Raw genomic sequence first — 21,179 nt, 5'->3', positions numbered from 1 at the left:
CCTTGAAAATGGGATCAATGTAATCCTAACTATATATATTTTTTAAATTAAAGTTTATTGGGGTGTCAATTGTTAGTAAAGTTACATACATTGCAGATGTACAATTCTGTAACACATCATCTATATATCACATGTGTGTTCACCACCCAGAGTCAGTTCTCTTTCCATCACTATGTATTGGATCCTCTTTACCCTCTTCTATCAGCCCCCTCCCCCCTTACCCTCTGGTAACCATTGAACTATTGTCTGTGTCTATGAATTTTTGTTTCTTCGTTTGTCTTGTTCTTTTGTTGTTTTCAGTTTTATATTCCACGTATCATTGAAATCATATGGTTCTCGACTTTTTTTGTCTGATGTATTTCGCTCAGCATAATAATCTCAAAATCATCCATGTTGTTGCAAATGGTACTATTTCATCTTTTCTTGTGGCTGAGTAATATTCAGTTGTGTATATATACCACAACTTCTTTATCCATTCATCTATTAAAGGACAGTTTCATTGTTTCCATATCTTGACCACCATAAATAAAGCTGCAGTAAACATTGGAGCACACGTGTCTTTACAGACAAATGTTTTCAGACCTTTATGGGTGGATACCCAGGAAAGGGATTGATGGGTCATATGATAATTTTATTCTTAATTTTTTGAGGTACCTCCACACTGCCTCCCAAGGTGGCTGCACCAATCTGCATTCCCACCAACAGTGTATGAGGGTTCCTTTTTCTCCACAGCCTCTCCAACACTTGTTACTATTCGTCTTGTTGATGATCGCCATTCTAACCCATGTGAACTTATATCTCACTGTGGTTTTTATTTGCATTTCTCTGATGATTACTGATGTTGAACATTTTTTAGTATGTCTATTGGCTATTTGTATGTCCTCTTTGGAGAAATGTCTTTTCAGGTCCTCTGCCCATTTTTAAATTGGATTGTTTGTTTTTTGTTGTTGTTGAGTTGTATCAGTTCTTTATATATTTTTGGATATTAGCCCCTTATCTGAGGCATTGTTTGCAAAAATCTTTTCCCATTCAGTTGGTTGCCTTTTTATTTTGTCGATGGTTCTTTTGTCTGTGCAGAAGCTTTTTAGTTTGATATAGTCCCATTCATTTATTTTAGCTTTTACTTCCCATGCCTATGAGGTCAAATTCATAAAATGCTCTTTGAACCCAAGGTCCATAAGTTTAGTACCTATAGTTTCTTCTATGCATTTTATTGTTTCAGGTCTTATGTTTAGGTGATTGATCCATTTTGAGTTAATTTTGGTACACTGTGACAGCAGTCTAGTTTCATTCTTTTGCACGTGGCTTTCCAGTTCTCCCAGCACCATTTATTGAAGAGGCTATCTTTTCCCCATTGTATGTTTTTGGCTTCTTTGTCAAAAATTATCTGTCCATTTTTATGTGGGTTTATTTCTGGGTTCTCAATTCTATTCCATTGGTCTGTGTGTCTGTCTTTCTGCCAATACCATGCTGTTTTGATTATTGTTGCCCTGTAGTACAAGCTGAAGTCAGGGAGTGTGATACCTCCAGTATTGTTTTTTTTCTTAAGATTGCTTTGGCAATTCGGGGTCTTTTGTGGTTCCATACAAATCTGATGATTTTTGGTTCTATTTCTTTTTAAAAATTGCCATTGGGATTTTGATGGGGATTGCATTAAGTCTGTATGTTGCTTAGGTTAATGTGGCCATTTTAATTATGTTGATTCTTCCAATCCATGAATACGGAATGTCTTTCCATTTCGTTTTGTCTTCTTCAATTTCTTTTAAAAATGTCTTATAGTTTTCAGTATATAAGTCTTTCACATCCTTGGTTAAGTTTATTCCTAGGTATTTTATTCTTTTTCTTGCAATTACAAAATGAATTTGTTTTTTTATTTCTTTTTCTGAGATTTCATTGTTAGTATATAGGAATGCAATGGCCTTTCGTATATTTATTTTGTAACAGCAACTTTATTTGTTTCTTGTTTATGATAGCTTTTCGGAAGAGTCTTTAGGGTTTTCTACCATGTTTCCCTGAAAATAAGACCTAGCTGGACAATCAGCTCTAATGCATCTTTTGGAGAAACAAATTAGTATATAAGATCCAGTCTTATTTTACTATAATATAAGACCCGGTCTTATATACTAATTTGTTTCTCCAAAAGATGCATTAGAGCTGATTGTTCCGCTAAGCCTTATTTTCGGGGAAACACGGTATATATATATATATATATATATATGGCATCATGTCACCTGCAAAAAGTGACGATTTAACTTTTTCATTCCCAATTTGGATGCCTTTTATTTCTTTCTCTTGCCTGATTGCTCTGGCAAGGACTTCCAACACTATGTTGAAAAGCAGAGGTGATAGGGCACAGCCTTGTCGTGTTCCTGAACATAGAGCAAAGGCCTGCAGTTTTTCACCATTAATTATGATAGTAGCTGAGGGTTTGTCATATATGGTCTTTATTATGTTAAGGTATTTTCCTTCTATACCCATTTTATTAAGTGTTTTAATCAAATGGATGTTGTATCTTGTCAAATGCTTTTTCTGCATCAATTGATATAATCATATGATTTTTGTCCTTCATTTTGTTTATGTGGTGTATCACATTATTGGATTTGCATATGTTGAACTTGGGATGTTGTGCCCCTGGGATGAACCCCACTTGGTCGTGATGTATAATCTCTTCAATGCATTGTTGCATTCAATTTGCTAGATTTGTTTAGGATTTTTGCATCTGTATTCATCAGAGATATTGGTCTGTAGTTTTCTTTTTTTGTGTTATCCTTACCAGGTTTTGGTATCAGGGTAATGTGGGACTCATAAAAATGAGTTAGGGAGTATTGTCTCTTCTTTACTTTTTGGGAACAGTTTGAGTAGGACAGGTATTAAATCCTCTCTGAATGTTTGGTAGAATTTACTAGTGAAGCCATCTGGTCCTGGACTTTTGCTTTTGGGAAGGTTTTGAATAACTGATTCAATTTTGTTACTGGTGATCGGTCTATTTAGATTTTCCAATTCTTCATGATTCAGCCTAGGAAGGCTGTATGTTTCTAAGAACATGTCCGTTTCTTCTAGGTTATTGAATTTGGTGGCATATAATCCTTCATAGTATTTTTGGATGATCCTTTGTATTTCTGTGGCATCCATGGTAACTTCCCCTTCTCTTTTTATCTTAATAAGTCTAGCCAAAGGTTTGTCAATTTTATTAATCTTTTCAAAGAACTAGCTCTTTGTTGTACTAATTTTTTCTATTGTCTTTTTGTTCTCTATTTCATTTAGTTCTGTTCTGATTTTTATTATTTCCTTCCTTCTGCTGACTTGGGTTGCATTTGTTCTTCTTTTTCTAGTTCTTTAAGGTGTAACATGAGATTATTTACCTGGGATTTTTCTTCTTTCTTGACATAGGCCTGAAATGATATAAATTTCCCTCTTAAAACTGCTTTCGCTGCATCCCAACAATTTTGGTAGGATGTATTTTCATTCTCATTTGTTTCTATGTATCTTTTGATCTCACCTCTTATTTCTTCTTTGACCCAGTCGTTCTTTAAAAGTATGTTGTTTAATCTCCACATATTTGTGAGTTTTCCTGCTTTCTTTTTGCAGTTGATATCCAATTTCAAAGCCTTGTGATCAGAGAATATGCTTGGTATGATTTCAATCTTCTTAAATTTGCTAAGGCTAGTTTTATGTCCCAATATAAGGTCTATCCTTGAGAATGTTGCATGTACACTAGAAAAGAATGTATAGTCTGATATTCTAAGATGAAGTGCTCTATATATGTCAATTATGTCCAGTTCATCTAATGTGTCATTTAGGGCAGATACTTCTTTATTTACTTTCTGTTTGGATGATCTATCCATAGCTGTCAATGATGTATTTAGGTCCCCTACTATAATTGTGTTTTAGTCAATTTCACCCTTTAGTTCTGTTAGTAGTCGCTTAGTATATTTTGATGCTCCCTAATTGGGGGCATAAATATTGATGACTGTTATATTCTTGTTGTATAGTCCCCTTTATCATTATGAAATGTCTGTCTTTGTCTCTTGTTACCTTTTTTATCCTGAAGTCTGTTTCATCTGATATCCGTATGTGTACATCTGATTTTCTCTGGGTACCATTTGCTTTGAGTGTCAAGTTCCACCCTTTCACTTTGAGTCTATGTTTGTCTTTGTAGCTGAGATGTGTCTCTTGGAGGCAGCATATGGTTGGGTTTAGCTTTTTTATCCAGTCTGCTACTCTGTGCTTTTTTATTGGTGAGTTCAGTCCATTTACATTTAGGGTGATTATTGATTCCTATCATTCTATCTGGGTTTCTGGTAAGATCGTGTCTCCATTGTTTCTTTGCCTTTTTTGTTGCTGTCTGTTATTTCAGTGTGGTGGTAGTCTATGATTTTTCCCTCTATTTCTTCTTTTTTTATGTTGTGTATTTCAGTTCTGGATTTTTTTTGAGTTGTTGTCATTAAGTTTATGTAAAAGAAAGTTTCATATTTAGAGTACTAACTATACTTTTTCAAGCTAAATTCTTAAAGTGTAAATAAGGAATAAAGTGCACATTAACTGAAGTAAAAATGCAAACAAAATACCTAATGTAGCTAAAAGTAATCTTTACTTATACTCTTTTGTGCTCCCTACTCCCTAATTATGTGCTTAAGCAATTGGAGTGCCTTGTTGACCCACCTAAGCCCTTTTTGTACATTATATCTTGCCTTGATGATGAAATCTCCTGGAGGCATTGCACACAAACATACCTATGGTTCAATGCAATATACACACAGTTCATGGCCACTTATCTTCATAACTTGCTCTGGGCTAGTGTTTCAAACTACTGTCCTAGCTGTTTCTCAGATGCCAATATTGATTGAGCGTAGCTTTAGCTTGTATCTTTATCATGTCACTCAGTGATCGTGGACAGCACAATCTCCTTGTGACTCCCCATTGAGAAACTTGTTGCTTTCACAACATTTTGCAGAGACTACTTCAGATTTTTAAAAAATTGTCTTGTCATTTCAAGATTTTCACATATTCCCAGTGAGCTGGATAGGAGTAGGTTTCAGAGATCTGATATTAGTTCCGTTTTGTACGTTGAATTGTGTCCTTTCAATCTTCCTCTCAATGTTCTTATATATACCCTCCCACAAAAAGAGCATAATGCTGAGCGACCATGCTATGAAAAGAATGCATGCAAAACAAAAATAATAACACTGGAAGTGTTTTGTAAATATTTCTTCTAAATATTATTGTAAATATTTTTTCTGAATATTTTTTAAATGTTTCTTTCTAAATATTTAAATAGTAATGCCATGTTACTTTCAAATTTTAAATACTTTTAAGTGAATACTTTGAGTCAGGAAACATTTGAAGTTAGCCAAAGTTTTAGTATTGTACATCAAGAAATGATACATGACAAAAGTACATCAGAATCTAAAAACACCCCAATTAGTCAGAGATAGGCTGCTCCTCTCCAGGCACCTTAGGAACTACTGGTGGTTTGAGTGGAGAGGGCTCATTTCACATATTTGTTTGAATATGTGAACATATGCAGCTTCCAAGTGCATCCTCAAACACCCTTCTATATATGTTAAATTATTTTTTTATCCCAAGATTATCAATTTCTCCGTGATATGTGAAATGACAGAAATCTGCCTTCACCAAAAAACTTACAGATTTTGGGTAAATCTTAACAATATTTGTATAAGTTTGCTTTTATTTTTGAGCTAAGTCAGCATTATCATTCCTATTTTCAAAACACAGTTTATTAATACCTTTAATAATGAATGAGCTATCGCTTAATTATATCTTAGTTGCACTTAGTTAAATTTTACTTACATTTTTCTTTTCAGAAAATGAAGTTATCCGTGTTTATTTAAAAGTACATTTGTTTTTCTATGTACTTGGGAAACTAACATTTTCAGAGAAAAATTTATCCAAAAAATAGAGTCCTCTTGATGCTGTTAAACTGTGTTTCCCCTGCCCATGGTGTTCATTGCAAATCGAGCCCCTGTGGACTTCAGAGGATCCTTGTTCTCACGTCCTCCCTGTGGGGTACACAGCTGGGCAACATATGAGCTATATTGCCTCCAGCTCATCTACCTGTTTCTGCTTTACGGTTTAACCATATTCTAAAAAAGCACATATTCTCATTCATGAAATTTTAATCTTTATGACGTAACTTGGTTTTAGTTAAATCAGATCCTCAAAGCAATTTTCTTTTAAAAAGCTAAAAACTTATTCAAAAACAGTATATAATGACAATGGCTTAGGGGAAAAAAATCTAAAATCTTTCTTCCACTTGAAATAACAAGTGAAAAATTTTAACCTTGAAGTTTATTTTTACAAGCCAATAAATTGGACCTCGAAAGAGTCCCTCAATCACAGTTGCAATATTCTAAGAATGTGCTATATATGCCAGTGCCATTCTGTTCATATTTCCTAGAGATACAGATTATTCAGACAACCTCACAGGGCTAAAATTGCACAGCAATAATGAGACTAGCCCATTTAAATAGGGTATGAAGCAAAATACTGCTAACTTAGTGTTTTATTAGATTGCTAATATCAGCCTTTTTATCTTAAAGGAAAGCTTCAAAGTAAATCTACTCTTAAACTAATGGTAGAAAAAGCTTCTAAAGCAGGTTTACCTTTGAGCCTTCTTTTCCTAAAACCACATACTGAATTCTCTAGTCCTAAGGTATTTTCTCTTGTTCTTAACTATAGTTGTTAACTCTCTTCCTTTTTTTCCCCTTATGGTTCATATAAAATAATGGTTAAAGTAATGTTACCATGTAGAAATAAAGGAAAATGTTTATGGAAATGGTGACCTTTTGAAGTTTGATTAGTAAAATTACCAAGGGAAGTTGCTGTTCCATCACGCCTGATCAGTGGGGAGGCTCTCTTCATCATACCCCTGCTGGGAATGTTTTTTAAACTCTCCAGAGTTCTAGGAACTCTATAAGCTGAGGGTGGGAAATTGAATAAAGATTGATTCTGAGACTAAGAAAAAAAGAGTCGTGGTAGGTTATTTTGGGTTTTCTGTTTGTTTTTTAATTTTCATTTGGGAAAGCATTAGTACTTGTCAAAGTTCAAAGAATGAACTAGAATACACGATAGCAGTCTGAGATTAGAATCATAAGTCTGTTTTGTCCTTAGAGATGCTGCTATAGATTCCATTTTTGAAACAGTACAATGCAAGAGGGAAATTAAAATCTTCAACAATGCCTTGTTTTCTAAATCTTGTTTACAGAATTCTCCCAATAATATGAGCCTGAGTAATCAACCGGGCACTCCAAGGGATGATGGCGAAATGGGGGGAAATTTCTTAAATCCTTTTCAGAGTGAGAGTGTAAGTATTCCCTTGACTATATTATTATATCTAGATTTCATTTTGAAGCAATTCTATTAGAATAAATGCACAAAGCCGTTATTACAACTGTTCAGAGTTTAATAGGTTGATCTTGTAAAAGTCAGATAATTAAGTGGAATTTCTTTGAATAAATTAAAATATAAACTTTTTACATAGGAGTAAAAAACAAGAACTATAATACTAATATTCTTATAGAGAACTTCTGCTTTAAAGGAATATACTAAAAACAGGTTACATATTTGATAGTTTTTATGCTTCACATTACTAAACTATCTTGGACACTGCAGAACCAGGTCTCTTCTCATGCTGTCCTTAAGGCTCTGAAAATTATAAAGTGCCTTTACTTCCACTAGATCTCACTGCCTGGTCAGTTAACCTGTTATTTACATTTAGCCTGAACTGGATGCCCAAGCTGTCTTTTCAGAGTGTGATTATAGTGTTAAGCAAAGGTGGTGTCATTCCACAGCTCCACAAAAGCAATAAAATTCATTCGTTCATTTAACAAACAATTACTGAGCAATTACCATGGGCCAAACCAATATGCTAGGCACTGGAGAGACCCAAAAGACAATATGGTATCTTTTCTCGAGGAGTGATTACATAATACAATGATTTTATTTTTTTTTAACTAATAGTTCACATTAGAAGTACCTATAGAATTTTTTTTTTTTTTAATAGAATATCTCAGAACCCTCCCTAGACCAAGTGAATCAGGATCTCCAGGAGTGGGGCTGGGCAAACTTAAATGTGAAAAGCTTTGTTGGTGATGCTGACGGACATTCTCTGCTAAGAGCTACTGAATTGGAATATAGCATAAAGGATTTCAAAACCCAAACTAATTTCATGTTGACAGGATCAGTACGCATGCCTCCACACATGTACTGCTATCATTAAAGTTGATTATGGAGGCTCTACCAAACTATGAACAGAATAAGAAGAGAAAACTATCCTCCTTTTGCCCTAACTCAACCTTTACCAGAGGCATGATACCCTCGGAATTTGAAGTAATGGCTAGTAACATATCTTCTTTTGCAGAAAATAGCTACTTCCCAAAATGAAACCCAAGACTGAGTATTCTGTGGATTATTTTACTTCTTGGTATGGACCTAGTGCCTCTGCCTGGGACAAGACTTCCCCTGATATTAGACTTTCCTTTCGTGAAAACTAGCAATGAAATTATGCTTACCTTTAGTTTGTTTTATTGGAGGATATGGATGATTAGTGAGGATAAAGAAGGTATACAAAAAAATTCATATAAAAACTCAAAAGATTAGCCCATCAGTAATGAGGAAATAGGAAAAACATAAGAAACTCTATAGTGTGTCATAATGCTTAGGATTATGGAAATGATTTTTTTAGATCCTGGTTCTTTCACCTAGTTTGCTGCAAGACTGGGGACAAATTAGTTAATTTTAATTAATTTGTTAATGTTGACTTTATCTAATTAGACACACTTATTTCCTTCTCTGCGAATTCTTCCAGCAGTAAAATAGTATAATTCAGTGAGGTATATGATAATTAATTCAGTTCAGTTCAACATTTATTGAGCCTGCTTTATGCAAAGCACTAGGTTAAGAACAAAGTATTCTGAGATAAATATAACATGTCCCTAACCTCAAAGAATGCAATCTGATGGGGAGAACGAGCTTACACAACTAATTAAACCATATGTCAGATTAATAAGTATTAGAGTAGATATAAACCAGGCGTTTTAAAAACACAGAGGAAATTATTAATGTTGGGTGGGGGAAGAAAACTTTTTTTAAAAAGATTCCACATGACTTTAACTTTAGAGGAACTCACCCCTCTCCTTTCTTCCCAAATTTGTCATTACTGACTGCTGCCCTATGTAACAGTAGGAAAAGGGGTGCCACTTCAGGGCTGGCATCGGAAAGCTCTTCGTGAGGATCAAAGAATCAGATACCATAGGATTTTAAAAACTTCTGTGTGCAGATTGAATACTAGCCTCACCCTTTAACCCCAAATGGAGTATGCACACATAACGCAGCACAGGCTTGTGTGAATTTGTGCATAAAAGAGACAGCCGCTGGAGCAGGGCTTCTCCCATCCCCAGCTCCTGGCCCAGCCTGACTACCGTTGAGGCCAAGAAGAAGGTAAAATGCCACACTGCATGCAGAGATATAAAACAAAAACTGCCTTCCTTTTCCTCCCTCCCGCTCTCCTGTACCTACCAGGAAAGTCCCAGAAGGCAACACGATTGGATGGTGGTTGAGAAGCCGCACCACCTCCTGGAGGTAGTCAGGCCTGGTCCACACCGGCTGCACTATTCTTTTGTCTATCTGTGAGGGATTTGCCATATTATGAGTGATGTCACTGTTATCTATGGCTTTCTCTATCATCACATCAGCACACATTTTTGTTCAGACCCCCCTTTTAAAAAAATCAAGAAATGAGAGCAGAGAGAAAGGAAGACAAAAGAGATTCATTGCTGACAAATGTAATAAGGCCTTCGGGAAGGAAACAGGCGAGGTAGCCCCAATAAGTTATCTTTACTGTAACCAAGGAAAAGCAAAACTATTTAATGAATTCAAAAAGCAATCATTTTCCAATGAATAAACATGCAAAATCCTAGTACTTTTTAAAGCACATATCTCTGAAAAGCACATATTGTTGAGCAGTCTGCCTTTTAAGGATTTATCAGTCTTGCTCTTGAAGTTAAACCACAGAATGAGGCCGGGGAAGGGAGCAAACATCTAATGAGCGCTTATTATGTACAGACGCCATCCTAGTCACTTCACACATGCTACTTCCTTTAATTCATGTAGAAACAAAAATGCCCAACCCTAAGTCAGAAACCTTGCAATGCCAACGCGCTTTCTACAGAAAAATGTGAATCAAAACGTGTTTCACTATTCAGCCTCTGTTTTTTTGGATCATAAACAAGGCCTTTATTTCAAGTAACACAGATGCCCCCTAGTGTAAACTATAAAATGTTTGTTTTTAAAATACAGAATACAAAAAGGCTTAATTTAAAAAATAATGCTTCATGCTTCTCAAGTAAAGAAATCAGTTAGTCTTATTTTTTGAATTAATTTAGCAGAATATTTTATCCATGGCATCAAATTATAATCAATTGACCAAACATGATATTCAAATCATGGTATCAAACAGGAATTAAAACAAGGCGGCAGATCATTTCCTATTACCCTCCTGCCCTTTGTCATTTTCTGCTATTTTGAAGAAATCACGTATGTCCCAATTTTTTTTAACAGTCACATTCTAAATTTATTTCACTTTAGTTTACCTCAGAGTAGCTGCATTATTGTTCACTTATCTCTCATTAAGAAAATCAAATCTTATACAGATGCTTAGAAATAGAAATGTAGTGAGAGTTGAAGTATTCTTGAAGTGTATAAGCAGGAACTTATGTAGATTGTTCAAAGATTTAACGGATATCTCTGATAGATTCCAAGGTACATAAACTGGGCATAACAAAGGGAAAATCACAAGTTCTCTAGTTCATCCCAGGGCATGTCATTTCAAAATATATTTTACATAAAAAGGTAAAATAAGCTAGTATGTGTTTAAAATTATACCTTTAGGTTTTACTTTTTTTTGCTAAACCAAACACTAATGCTGTCAATAGCTTTATAAGAGCCATTTTATCATTTGCTTCAGGAGAACCGGACTCACGGAATAGTTTTGAAACAGGGCATCCTGATATGGCAGCATTTTGGCACCAACATTACAACGTGTCATCACACGTTGGTGCCACAGTACAGTAGAAGCAGCGCAGTGTGGTCTCCCGACAGTACACCATGAATGTTTCATGTCTCTAAATCTGATACCCCATTTAACACCTACTCTTCCTTTACTTCTGGAAAACTGCAAGCCACTTCTCTTCTACTTTGAAGAATAGTCCTCAATAACGAAATTCCTTTTTATTTGTACATTCTGTGAGTTTTTCTAGACATTTGTTGATGTCCCTTAATGTTACTGAGTTGTAGCAGTTTCGATAAAGACAGCAGCAGATGAGCAGTTTACAACCTTAGCAGTGCAAATGGCACGTCACTGATGTGGATGCAGGTCAATAAAATCTATTTTACTGTCCCAGGTACACTTAGGATATCATTTTACAGTTACTTGTACTATTCGAAAGTTAAATTGTATTACATGCTTGCTAATATTTCTGAGTTGTGGTACTTGGAGCTGCTGCTTCCATCCTTTCTGAGTGAATCTGGCCCTTGCTTTCTCTCTTGTGGTACCTCATTTTTCCACTTAATTTCCTCCCTCGATAAACCTAGCTCTTTTAACTTCCCAATGAGTCTGTAACAAGTTTTCACTTTTCTGTAAGATTTGCTTAAGACATTTGAAATATCACAGGTCAAAAATCTTAACAATTGCCAGTGTGAAGAGATGGCAGCAGCCAACAAACATGCTTGACGGCAGAGAATGTGCATTTCTATTTGTTTGCATACGCCCATACTTTTAACAGTGTATGTTAGAATGAAGGCTGTCATATATCTTAAACTATGTTACATGCCATATATGACATGTAAATGAACTAGAATGATGCATATGAAAAAAGTATTCAAGCATTTTTAAAATCCCGATTATTCAGGATGTGTGTTAAATGAGATGGTCTCTAGAGTTAATTATGACTTAGTCACAAAGGTTTTTTCAGACATTTCCTTCGAAATTCTTTCTGAAATACTTTAATATCTCTTACTGTTTTTAGATTATTAGCATAATATACCCAATAAATAATGATTGATGATCTAGCTGTGCTATTTAAATTTAAATTAATTATAATTAAATGCAGCTAAATTTTCAGTTCCCGAATTGCACGTAGCTACATTGTAAGAGTTCAGTAGCCTGTGCAGCTAATGGCAGTTATATTGGACAACACAGACCAGAACATATCCATCATCACACAAAGTTCTCTTGGGCAGTACTGATTGGATCACCAATTCCTATTGTAAAGAACAGTAGCTAAAGAGAGCATAGATCAAATTTTTCTGTGCCCTTTTTGCCATTTTCTCTGAGTTGTTCTACTTTTAATAACCTATTTTTAATAAACCCTTGGTATCCATTTATTTTTCCTGTTGTTTATTCTTACCCCTTAAAGTCAAATGCCAAAATATGATTCTGTTCCATAAAAAGCTGTGGATAGTTCATTGACACTCGCTGTCATTTGTAATGGGAGATTTGCATGGTATCTTCTGAAGAAATGGGGGTATATCCCCCTTCCAGCACAGGGTCAGGGGGTGGGCTTCTTCACTCCTTGTCCATGATTATTTGGGGTTTCTGGTTTCATTTTGCTGTGTTTTTTTTTTTGCTGCCAATATCAAGGAGAAAAGGAGAGAAGTTTTTATGTCAGACTGAATCCCCTTTTTCTTCTCTGGCAATCTCCTTTTTGTATCACCCTACTCACTGTAATCCAACATACGCTTCAGTAACATATGTAACTTAGCTTTCTTATGCTGAAGGGAAATCTGAAGCTGTTAAGTGATTAACAAGTGGATTTTTCTTGATTTTACCTGTGTTTAAAGGATTAACAATCCTTCCCCATGGTCCAGTGACCCATTTTCAGGCCTAGTAATCCACGTTTAGTCTGGATCAATGCGGGGTTTTTTATTTGAGCCCTAGATTTACCCCTAATGACTTTCTGTCCAGACTTCTGCCAGCTGAGCCATTGTCACCCTGTACTCTTCCCTGGGGAATCTTGCTTTCTCTACATTAGTAAATCCATTCTTACATTAGTACACACCTGTTACCTCGTTTCTGGTTTCTGCAATATCCCAGCTCATGTGGAATTCACTTCATTCTGGCCTGTCGGATCCCCCCCTTTTTTTTTTGTCTGCTACCTTTTTTAAAAGTTCATGCTCCCCTTCCCAGGATCACCATGGTTCCAGGGTAAGCCCCTGCAGCCTGAGAACAATCCCCTTGATTTTCTCTGCGTCTTTCCATGAGGCACAATCATTATTAGCCTGTTAAAAGGAATTCCCTTTTGCCCTGGTCCTCATAGGTTTCTAATAAAACATTTGAGGGTCCACGTTTATATTTTAATCTAGAAACCCACTTCATCTGCAGACCATTACCCTTTGGTAGTGGATGCTCCTCCCCCCACATGTCAGATGATCTGGAGCTGTGCTGTCCAAAATGGTGGCCGCTAGCAACATGGGGATATTTCAACTTAAATACATGAAATAGCATTACAATTTGAGTTCCTCATATCTTCAGTAGCCACATGTGGCTACTGGCTTCCTGGTTGGACAGCACCGTCTGTAAAACATGTCCATCACTGAAGAAAGTTCTGTTGGATACTGATGCTCTGCAGTCTGTTTCTCAAAAACATGAAGGTAGGTTAACATAATTATCAACGTAATTCCTCTTGGTTCCTCTCTCAATCATTTTTGGGACCACTTTTCCAAATTTCTGAAAAGCCTCACCTTTTACCAATTGTCACCCTCATCAAGTCACATGTAACAACAATGCCCCTACTTCTACCCAGAAATGACTGTGGATTGAGTCTGGATTAGGGGAAAAGATTTATATACCACAGCATAAGTCAGACTCTTAAGTATTCTAAATGCTTTATGAGAACTTCTTAGGGCCCACAGGGAGTGCTTTTTGTTTTGTTTTGTTTCCCTTACACTCTTAATCAAATAGTCACTGAGCACTTTCTGTGTATTCAATAAATACATGGCTTTAAGGATTATATATTTAATCCTCCCCAAGCCCCTTGAAGGTAGATGCTGTTGTTAAACCCATTTTACAGGTGAGGAAACTGAAGCGCAGAGAGATTAGGTAAGCTCCCAAATGTATATAGTTAGTAGCTAGCAAGACTGTCCCTCATACTTATTTCATTATAATTCAACCTTGGACTGAATTTACCCAAATTGTTACAAGTACCCACAAATCATGAATCTGGCTGGATGGAGAAGGATGAGGAACTGGGTAATTATCAACCACTTAAATCCAGGGAGAAAATGTGACTGGTTGCTTTCCAAAGGAAATGTTAAAAATGTCAGGACTAAGTCGATTCTATATAAATTTACTCTTTTTGTAGCTTCTTATTTTTATGCTGTATGACGTTGAAAACTTGAGCATAAAAAATTATAAAACATTAAAATTCACATTTACTATCATTTACCAAGAAGAGCATTAATAGTCTGTAAAAGAATTGTTAGTAAAATATGGATTCTTCTTTCTTTCTAGTACTCCCCTAGCATGACAATGAGTGTGTGATCCATTCCCAAGTCTCCTCGTGAGAACCACAGTGCGTCAGCCCTTCACAGAACTACTATGGAAGAAAATTATTCATCACCATGTACAGTTAAACAAAGGAATCTCAGTCACACCAAACCAACCTTTTTATTTCCTGCTCTCTCCCCTATTTTGTGAAGAAAGCAGGCTCAAACGTGATTCAAACAACTGTACGGAGCGGCATATTAGAATTGCCCTAAAATGAACTGCAAATAATTATCTGTGTATGTATATGTGTGGGAAAAAGAATGTATTGTATATGTGTATGTTATATGGACATAGACACATACATACATTGACCCACAGGACATTGTAAAATATTATCACATGACATCTTAAGTAGAAATAAGTAGGGACTTTTATTCCATCCTTTTTTTCACGTTTACATTTTAATTATTAAAAGTTGCTCCTGCCCCTCCCTGAACTATTTTGTGCTGTGTATATCACTGCTTTATATAAGTTATTTTTTAAGGTGAACTCAGATGTTATGGTTTTGTAAATGTCTGCAATCATGGATAGGAATAAAATCGCTTATTTGAGAGCTTTCATTAAATTGCGTCCAGTGCAAGTTATCCTGTGAATCACAAAGTACTGCCTCAAAAAAAAAGTGTGTCTTCATCTTTATGTCAAATCAAACAATTTCTCAGTTACTTTCAGTGAAAAGTATTTTTGTACCTTTTGTTGAGGAAAAATACTTCAAATCAACAAAAGCTTAAATGCGGCCTAACACTATCTTTCTGCAATAATTACTTTAGATGGAATTCTTGATTTGTTTGTCTTAGATGATACAGAAAATCAGTAATTAGCCCCAATTGCTTAGACCATAGCAATAAAGTGACAGTTGTCATATTTTTAGCAACATATTTTCTCTTCAACATGATAAAGCCCAGAAGTGGTAACAAAAGCATTTGCTTGAATTTGTCACTTCTCACCAGGAATACTAGAGCTAAATTTTTAATAGCAGTCTGGTGAGCTATTAAATGTGAGCTATCTAATGTGAAATGGTATTTGATTTTTATTCTGACTTCTTGTGAACATTTCCACACAGACATTGGAAAGAAATTGCATTCAAATGATTGAGACTCAGCACAAGGGGGAAAGAGTTTTTACTACTTCCAGGGGGCCCTGGAGTGCTGTTTTTCTATCCAGGTATCTTGTTTACTAGCAGCAGAACTGACTATAATGGTCTCTTCTGTGCATATGTTTTCACTTCCCTGCTCTCTTTCCAGGATAGAGGACTTTTATTTAGAGGGAAATAATTTATAGTATTGACTTCCTCCGGCCATTGACTTCAACAGGCTAAATCTACATTGTGTAACTAATTGTTCAGAGAAGAAATGAGTTAATGTTAGAACATTTAAAAAGAAAACACTTTTTCCTATGAACACACCTTGCTCTGTGGCATTTTCCAGATCTTTTGGGGTCTGTGTTTAATCATGTACAAACGCCAAAATCATAGTAGAAAAGTGTAAACACTTTAATTGTAGACTCTAAATGATAAGTTGGTGATCGTTTCTGTTAAAATTGTGATACAAATAACCCTTGATATAAACATCAACTGTATTTCCAAACTCCAGAGACTTTGAAAAGCATTGTTTAATTTCAGGTAAGAGGAATCCTTCTTTCTTTAGGCGTACGGTCTCTAAATGACAATTTGGCAGATTATTTGCTAGTTTCTGGTCCCAAATGACTTATTTCTCTCAAATTCGTAATGATTTATTCCTTCAGAAAATAAAGCGTTTATCTGTGCATGACAGGGATGCTGGGCAGAACTGTTGAGGGGAAAAAAAGAAGCTGAATTAAATTTATGTTGCAGATTTAAACTCTAATCAAATGAGCTGCCATTGAGCACAGTGTGCAGGAACCTAGGTGCACACTGGAGAACACCTACAAGCGTTCAAGCTGCAGATAACTTTCATGAAAAATTTAAACTAAAAGGTCTTTCATTGAAGCCAAGGTAACCTGAAGATGACACTTTGTACAGACACATACATTTACCAAAAGTAATTTTAACATTCATTGCTTCTGATAATTATGTGAACATTGGCATTAAGCTTCATTGAGAATTTTCAAAATTTTGTTGACTCTTTTCTCCATTGTTGCTGATCTTTAATTTCTTTTATTTTCCTTCTAAGAAGGTATTGTTTCTTATTATCACAAAGAATCAACCTGATTTTATTTGCCCTTATTTTATTTTAAGGGTAATATTGGAACCGGAATGGCAGTATAGGCCCTATTATTTCTAGCCTATGTAGTCAAAAAAAGTAAAATTGGATTTTTTTCTAGTAATAGCAATCAATTCGTCATAAGTATTCATTTCTTTTTGTCTTTGGCACCCGCATTAAAAATAACTATTTCAAATTTTTTTAATTCCTGAAATAGTTGAAAATTTAGTTTTGAGGAGAAAATTGTATTAAAGAAAACCAGAAAATAAGGACACTTAATTTTCTATCATATAATGTTTCATGTACCAAATGGAGGATAGTATATCAATGTATTAATTTTTTATTTAGGTTTTGAATCATTTTAAACCTTATCCTTTTCTCTTGTAATAAGAACATTGAACCTTTTTCTCTTGTGTTTTCTATTTCCATTCATGCATTTGTGTTGCTCTTGATATATACTACCTGTTCCTGAGTTGTATTTACACATTTCACCTCACAGTAATAATATCAGCAATTCTTCCCTGCATCAAACATATAAAATACACATATGAAATGTGAAAATAAGTAATAGATGAAATTCTCATTACTCTGCTTTGCATTTTTCCTAACTCACGACAGTTGCAAATACATGTTAAATTCTTTCTAAGGTATGTATATTCTTAACCAGCTGTTTCCCTTGTAACAAAGTTACCCATGGGAACAAAGGCTATGGAGGGCCGTTGATCTGGTAACACACCACACACTCAGTGGGTGCTGGACTCAGTGACTGAGGATTAGGACTACACAGTTAGGAATCTGAATTTAAGGTTTCTCGCTTGCCAAAGATTAACCAATTAATTCTGCTCCCTGAGCCATGGAAAGTGCTCAAAACACCCCCTTTCCTTATAGGAATACAAGAAAACTTCCATTTCTATTTTATGATTTTCTAAGATATGTCTGCACTCTGTTGTATTTCATAGGATCATTCAGTTACCACTCTTCCTGTAGGTGAACAGCCAGCCAATAAAATGAATGAGTTCACTTTGGAACATGAGGAAGAAAGCTCTACATCTGCCGGTCCCACGCCGTTTCTTCACATTGTCATTCTGGGAATGGGCAACTAGGCATCCAGAACCACTCCCTTGGTAGAGAGTTTCCCCCACTCCTTAATACGATGACGCCTTTTTATTGTTATTAAGTGAACACTTCATTTCATATTCCCTTTGTGTGGCTATGACGTCTTGATTGGCTCCTTCCATGGCTTTCTCCATGCCTTCTGCCTAGTCCCCGCACGAGATACAGACTGAACATTTTTATTCCTCAGTCCTTACAGTTTTCTTCTTCATATAGTACATAGTTTTCCCAGGGGAAACCATTGCAATTCCATTTCTTGATTATCACTGTTAATTAAAAGCAGTGGCACATATCATAGCTACTTGACTTTGGAAAACACTGTAGTATTTCGACACTGGTTTTCCCTTCATTTTTATGTGTTATGTACTATAATTCTCTTTCCTTGAAAACAAGAACTGGTACAAGTAATGCATGAGTATAATAGTGTAGGAGGGAGAAGTTCAATATGGAGGGGGAAGTTCATATATGCCACATATTTTCCAAAAGTAGATTAGTCCTTTTTTTATTTTTTAATCCCCTCAGTGGAATAAGTTTCTTGTTTGCTGTGAGGAGCAGGAGTCTGTGTTTGCTTAAAACAGTGGCACCCAATCGTAAGTATGTGTAAGGGGGTCCCTGAGTCTGTGAGCCATACCTGAGAAATACTGCAAAAGAAAAAGGATGGTGAACCACTATTAATACATTTTCGTTTTGCATGCTAAACTTGTATATGTGCTTGCACATTTCTGGTGGGGGTGGTACTATAAAGTTTGCTCACAAATCACTCCCACTGTGATTTATATGACGTTATAGTACAACTGGCAATATTAAACGTAATTATTTCCTTTGATTGCTTTTTATCTCATTGGTAAAGTAGGTAATGAAAGTGATTTGGGATGAAAAGAGAGTAGTACAAGACATAAGCAGATGGATCTCCTATGCCCAGCTTTAATATACCCATGTTAGCTCGTCCACATTAGGCCTTCTTATGAAGGCACTGCATCTGAAGGTAAGACCATCAGTGATCATTTAATCAATGGTCACTTCACTACCAGGAATCATGCAATAATTAAATATTGTTTTTTGATGTTGACATTATTATTAATGTATTTCACCATTACCCATGGAACTGCAATTCAAATTGAAAGAGATGATCTACAGATGAAAAACACCTGATACCTCTTTAATTTCTCATCTAAACTATATTCTAAAGAGAAATTCTCAGTTGAATAAGTCTCCCAAGGAAAATTTCCTCAGTTTAAGTTTCCCATTAATTTAGTATAATTGGTCTTCCTAAATAGAAGAAAAATAAGTTCTGTAAGTAGCTTGATGTGGATATTTTTGCTGTCTTAAAAATGAAATAAAGCACTGTATATAATTACGAATTTTAAAGTGGGACTAAGGGTTTTCATGTATAGAATTACAGTTTGTGTCTTCCCTCTTTGTGGATTTACTATCCTTAGGACAAATTGGACTCATTTTGATTATCCCAGTTATTGAAATGTTATGATCTATTCCCAGGAATATTTAGCATTTTATTTTTAAAATGAACGTGCACTTACCATGATAAAGGTGAGTATTAATATTCCTAGAAAAAAATGCTATAAAGGGTTTATTCCCAGTTAATACTAAAACTTCATCCCACTTTCTCTTGCACCAATTGCCAAGAAAGTGAATTTTGGATTCCTCACAATGTCTTAGAACATAATGCAATATGTTGTCAACTAAATTTCCTTCGTGTCCTAGTAAAATTGCTCAATAAAATATAATTAACCATCTACTTAGTAGAAAACAACAATTCAAAGAATCTGTCTAAGTTTACATAATTTGAAAGCAAATCTACTTTAAATTTAGCAACACTTTAGAAAATGTTTTAATATAAACTACTGATTAAAATGTGTGCATGGCTTTCTATCAGATCATATTTCAAAATGTTTTATTTTCCTTACATTAAGACAATGAAAAACTTAACAGAAACTACATGTTAGAATAAATAAAGGACATGCTATGGTTTCAAACATGAAAAAATGCAAAAGTCTTTATTATAGAATTCTTCATTCATAATAGCCATCAGCTTATTGAATTGTTATTTATCTCATTGTGATTTTAAGAATTTAAGATGTTTTCTTACTATATGTGTAAAATTGTTACGTGTAATGTTTTCCTGGAAACATAGAATTATTTGTAAGGTTTTTATAAATGCGCAATGTATGTATAAATATAATTAGAATCTGGGATGAGTCTTAGTAATCTACTATTCTTAATTCAACCATGGCAGCAGGTACCTGCACATTTTGTAAATGTAGCGTCTGTGTGTGTGTGTGTGTGTGTGTGTGTGTGTGTGCGCGCGCGCGTACTGGATGTCCATTATTACATTTATTCTCAAATGGACTTACCACTTGTGAAGTCCATGTACAAATGTTTTTGTACAAATATTTACGCTATTCAAGTGATGGGAAAAGTTACCATAAATATGTACATAAATGTCCCTTAATTTGGCACATGTTTTCACATTTAATTTTAAAAATACAACTTTTCACTTAGCTTCTACCCTTAGCTTCTACCCTTTCATTTCTAGTCTCTGCTTTATTACTTATTGAAAGAGAAAAAGAAGCTGGTCATATGAAGCTAGCATAAATGTTTTCTGAATGATAAATCAAAATATAACTAATGTGGACATCTGTGTATATAGTTGACTTAGACATTATACCTAATATAAAAACCGGAAGTCTGTAATATCAAGAATTTGTATGCATTTAAGAAAAGGCTATGATGAATGGTTATCTCTATGTGGTCAGATAACTAAACTTTGACTACCAAAAAATAACTAATATAATTAGCAAATAGATATCTGTTAATGGATAGAAGTTTGGTATTTTATTCCAAATAGGGTTGTACATAATGTGGAAATCTGAAGCAAGTATGCAGATACTTCATGCAAAAGTACGCTTCTCAAGTACATTCATCTTTTTGATGAATCGTACAAATGGTTGCCTCAGTTCACCATCGCCCAAATAAAGATTCTGAAGTAGGTTCTGCACACTATTCTATGTATAAATAAAAACATAAGTGAAATAAGTCCGACAAAGAAAGACAAATACAGTATGATCTCTCTTATATGTGGAATCTTAAAAAAAAAACAAAAAACATGCTCATAGATACAGAGAAAAGATTGGTGGTTGCAAGAGATGAGGGGTGAGGGTGGGAGAAATGAGTGAATTGTTTGGTTGTTTGTTTTTTTAGTTTAAATAAATTAAAAAACACTTAAAGATATAGGAGAAGGAAAGTATATTATTTAGGTTAAAAATTCATTCTAGAAATCACTTAAATATGTAAGTCATTTTTTCAAT

At 34.9% G+C, this 21,179-nt stretch overlaps 1 protein-coding gene across 8 annotated transcripts in view; it reads left to right on the top strand.

Moving 5' to 3' along the window:
• The window catches only part of SSBP2 (single stranded DNA binding protein 2), a 273,310-nt gene extending 258,182 nt beyond the window's left edge, over nucleotides 1-15,128 (top strand). For 6 of the 8 annotated variants that reach the window (XM_019715082.3, XM_019715079.3, XM_019715081.3 and 3 more), the window contains 2 exons: nucleotides 7,226-7,324; nucleotides 14,528-15,128. In XM_019715082.3, coding sequence (XP_019570641.1) covers nucleotides 7,226-7,324; nucleotides 14,528-14,557 — 129 coding nt within the window. In that variant the 3' untranslated portion in view covers nucleotides 14,558-15,128. The remainder of the gene's footprint in view (nucleotides 1-7,225; nucleotides 7,325-14,527) is intronic. The other 2 variants (XM_074328767.2, XM_074328769.2) reach the window with 1 other exon arrangement.
• The last annotated feature ends 6,051 nt before the right edge of the window (nucleotides 15,129-21,179 follow it).

This window comes from Rhinolophus sinicus, chromosome 3, assembly GCF_057876585.1.
Source record: "Rhinolophus sinicus isolate RSI-liver-muscle chromosome 3, RSI-T2T, whole genome shotgun sequence".
Taxonomy (NCBI): Eukaryota; Metazoa; Chordata; class Mammalia; order Chiroptera; family Rhinolophidae; genus Rhinolophus; species Rhinolophus sinicus.
The sequence above is the reverse complement of the archived record's forward strand: the minus strand, read 5'-3'. Positions and strand labels throughout refer to the sequence as shown.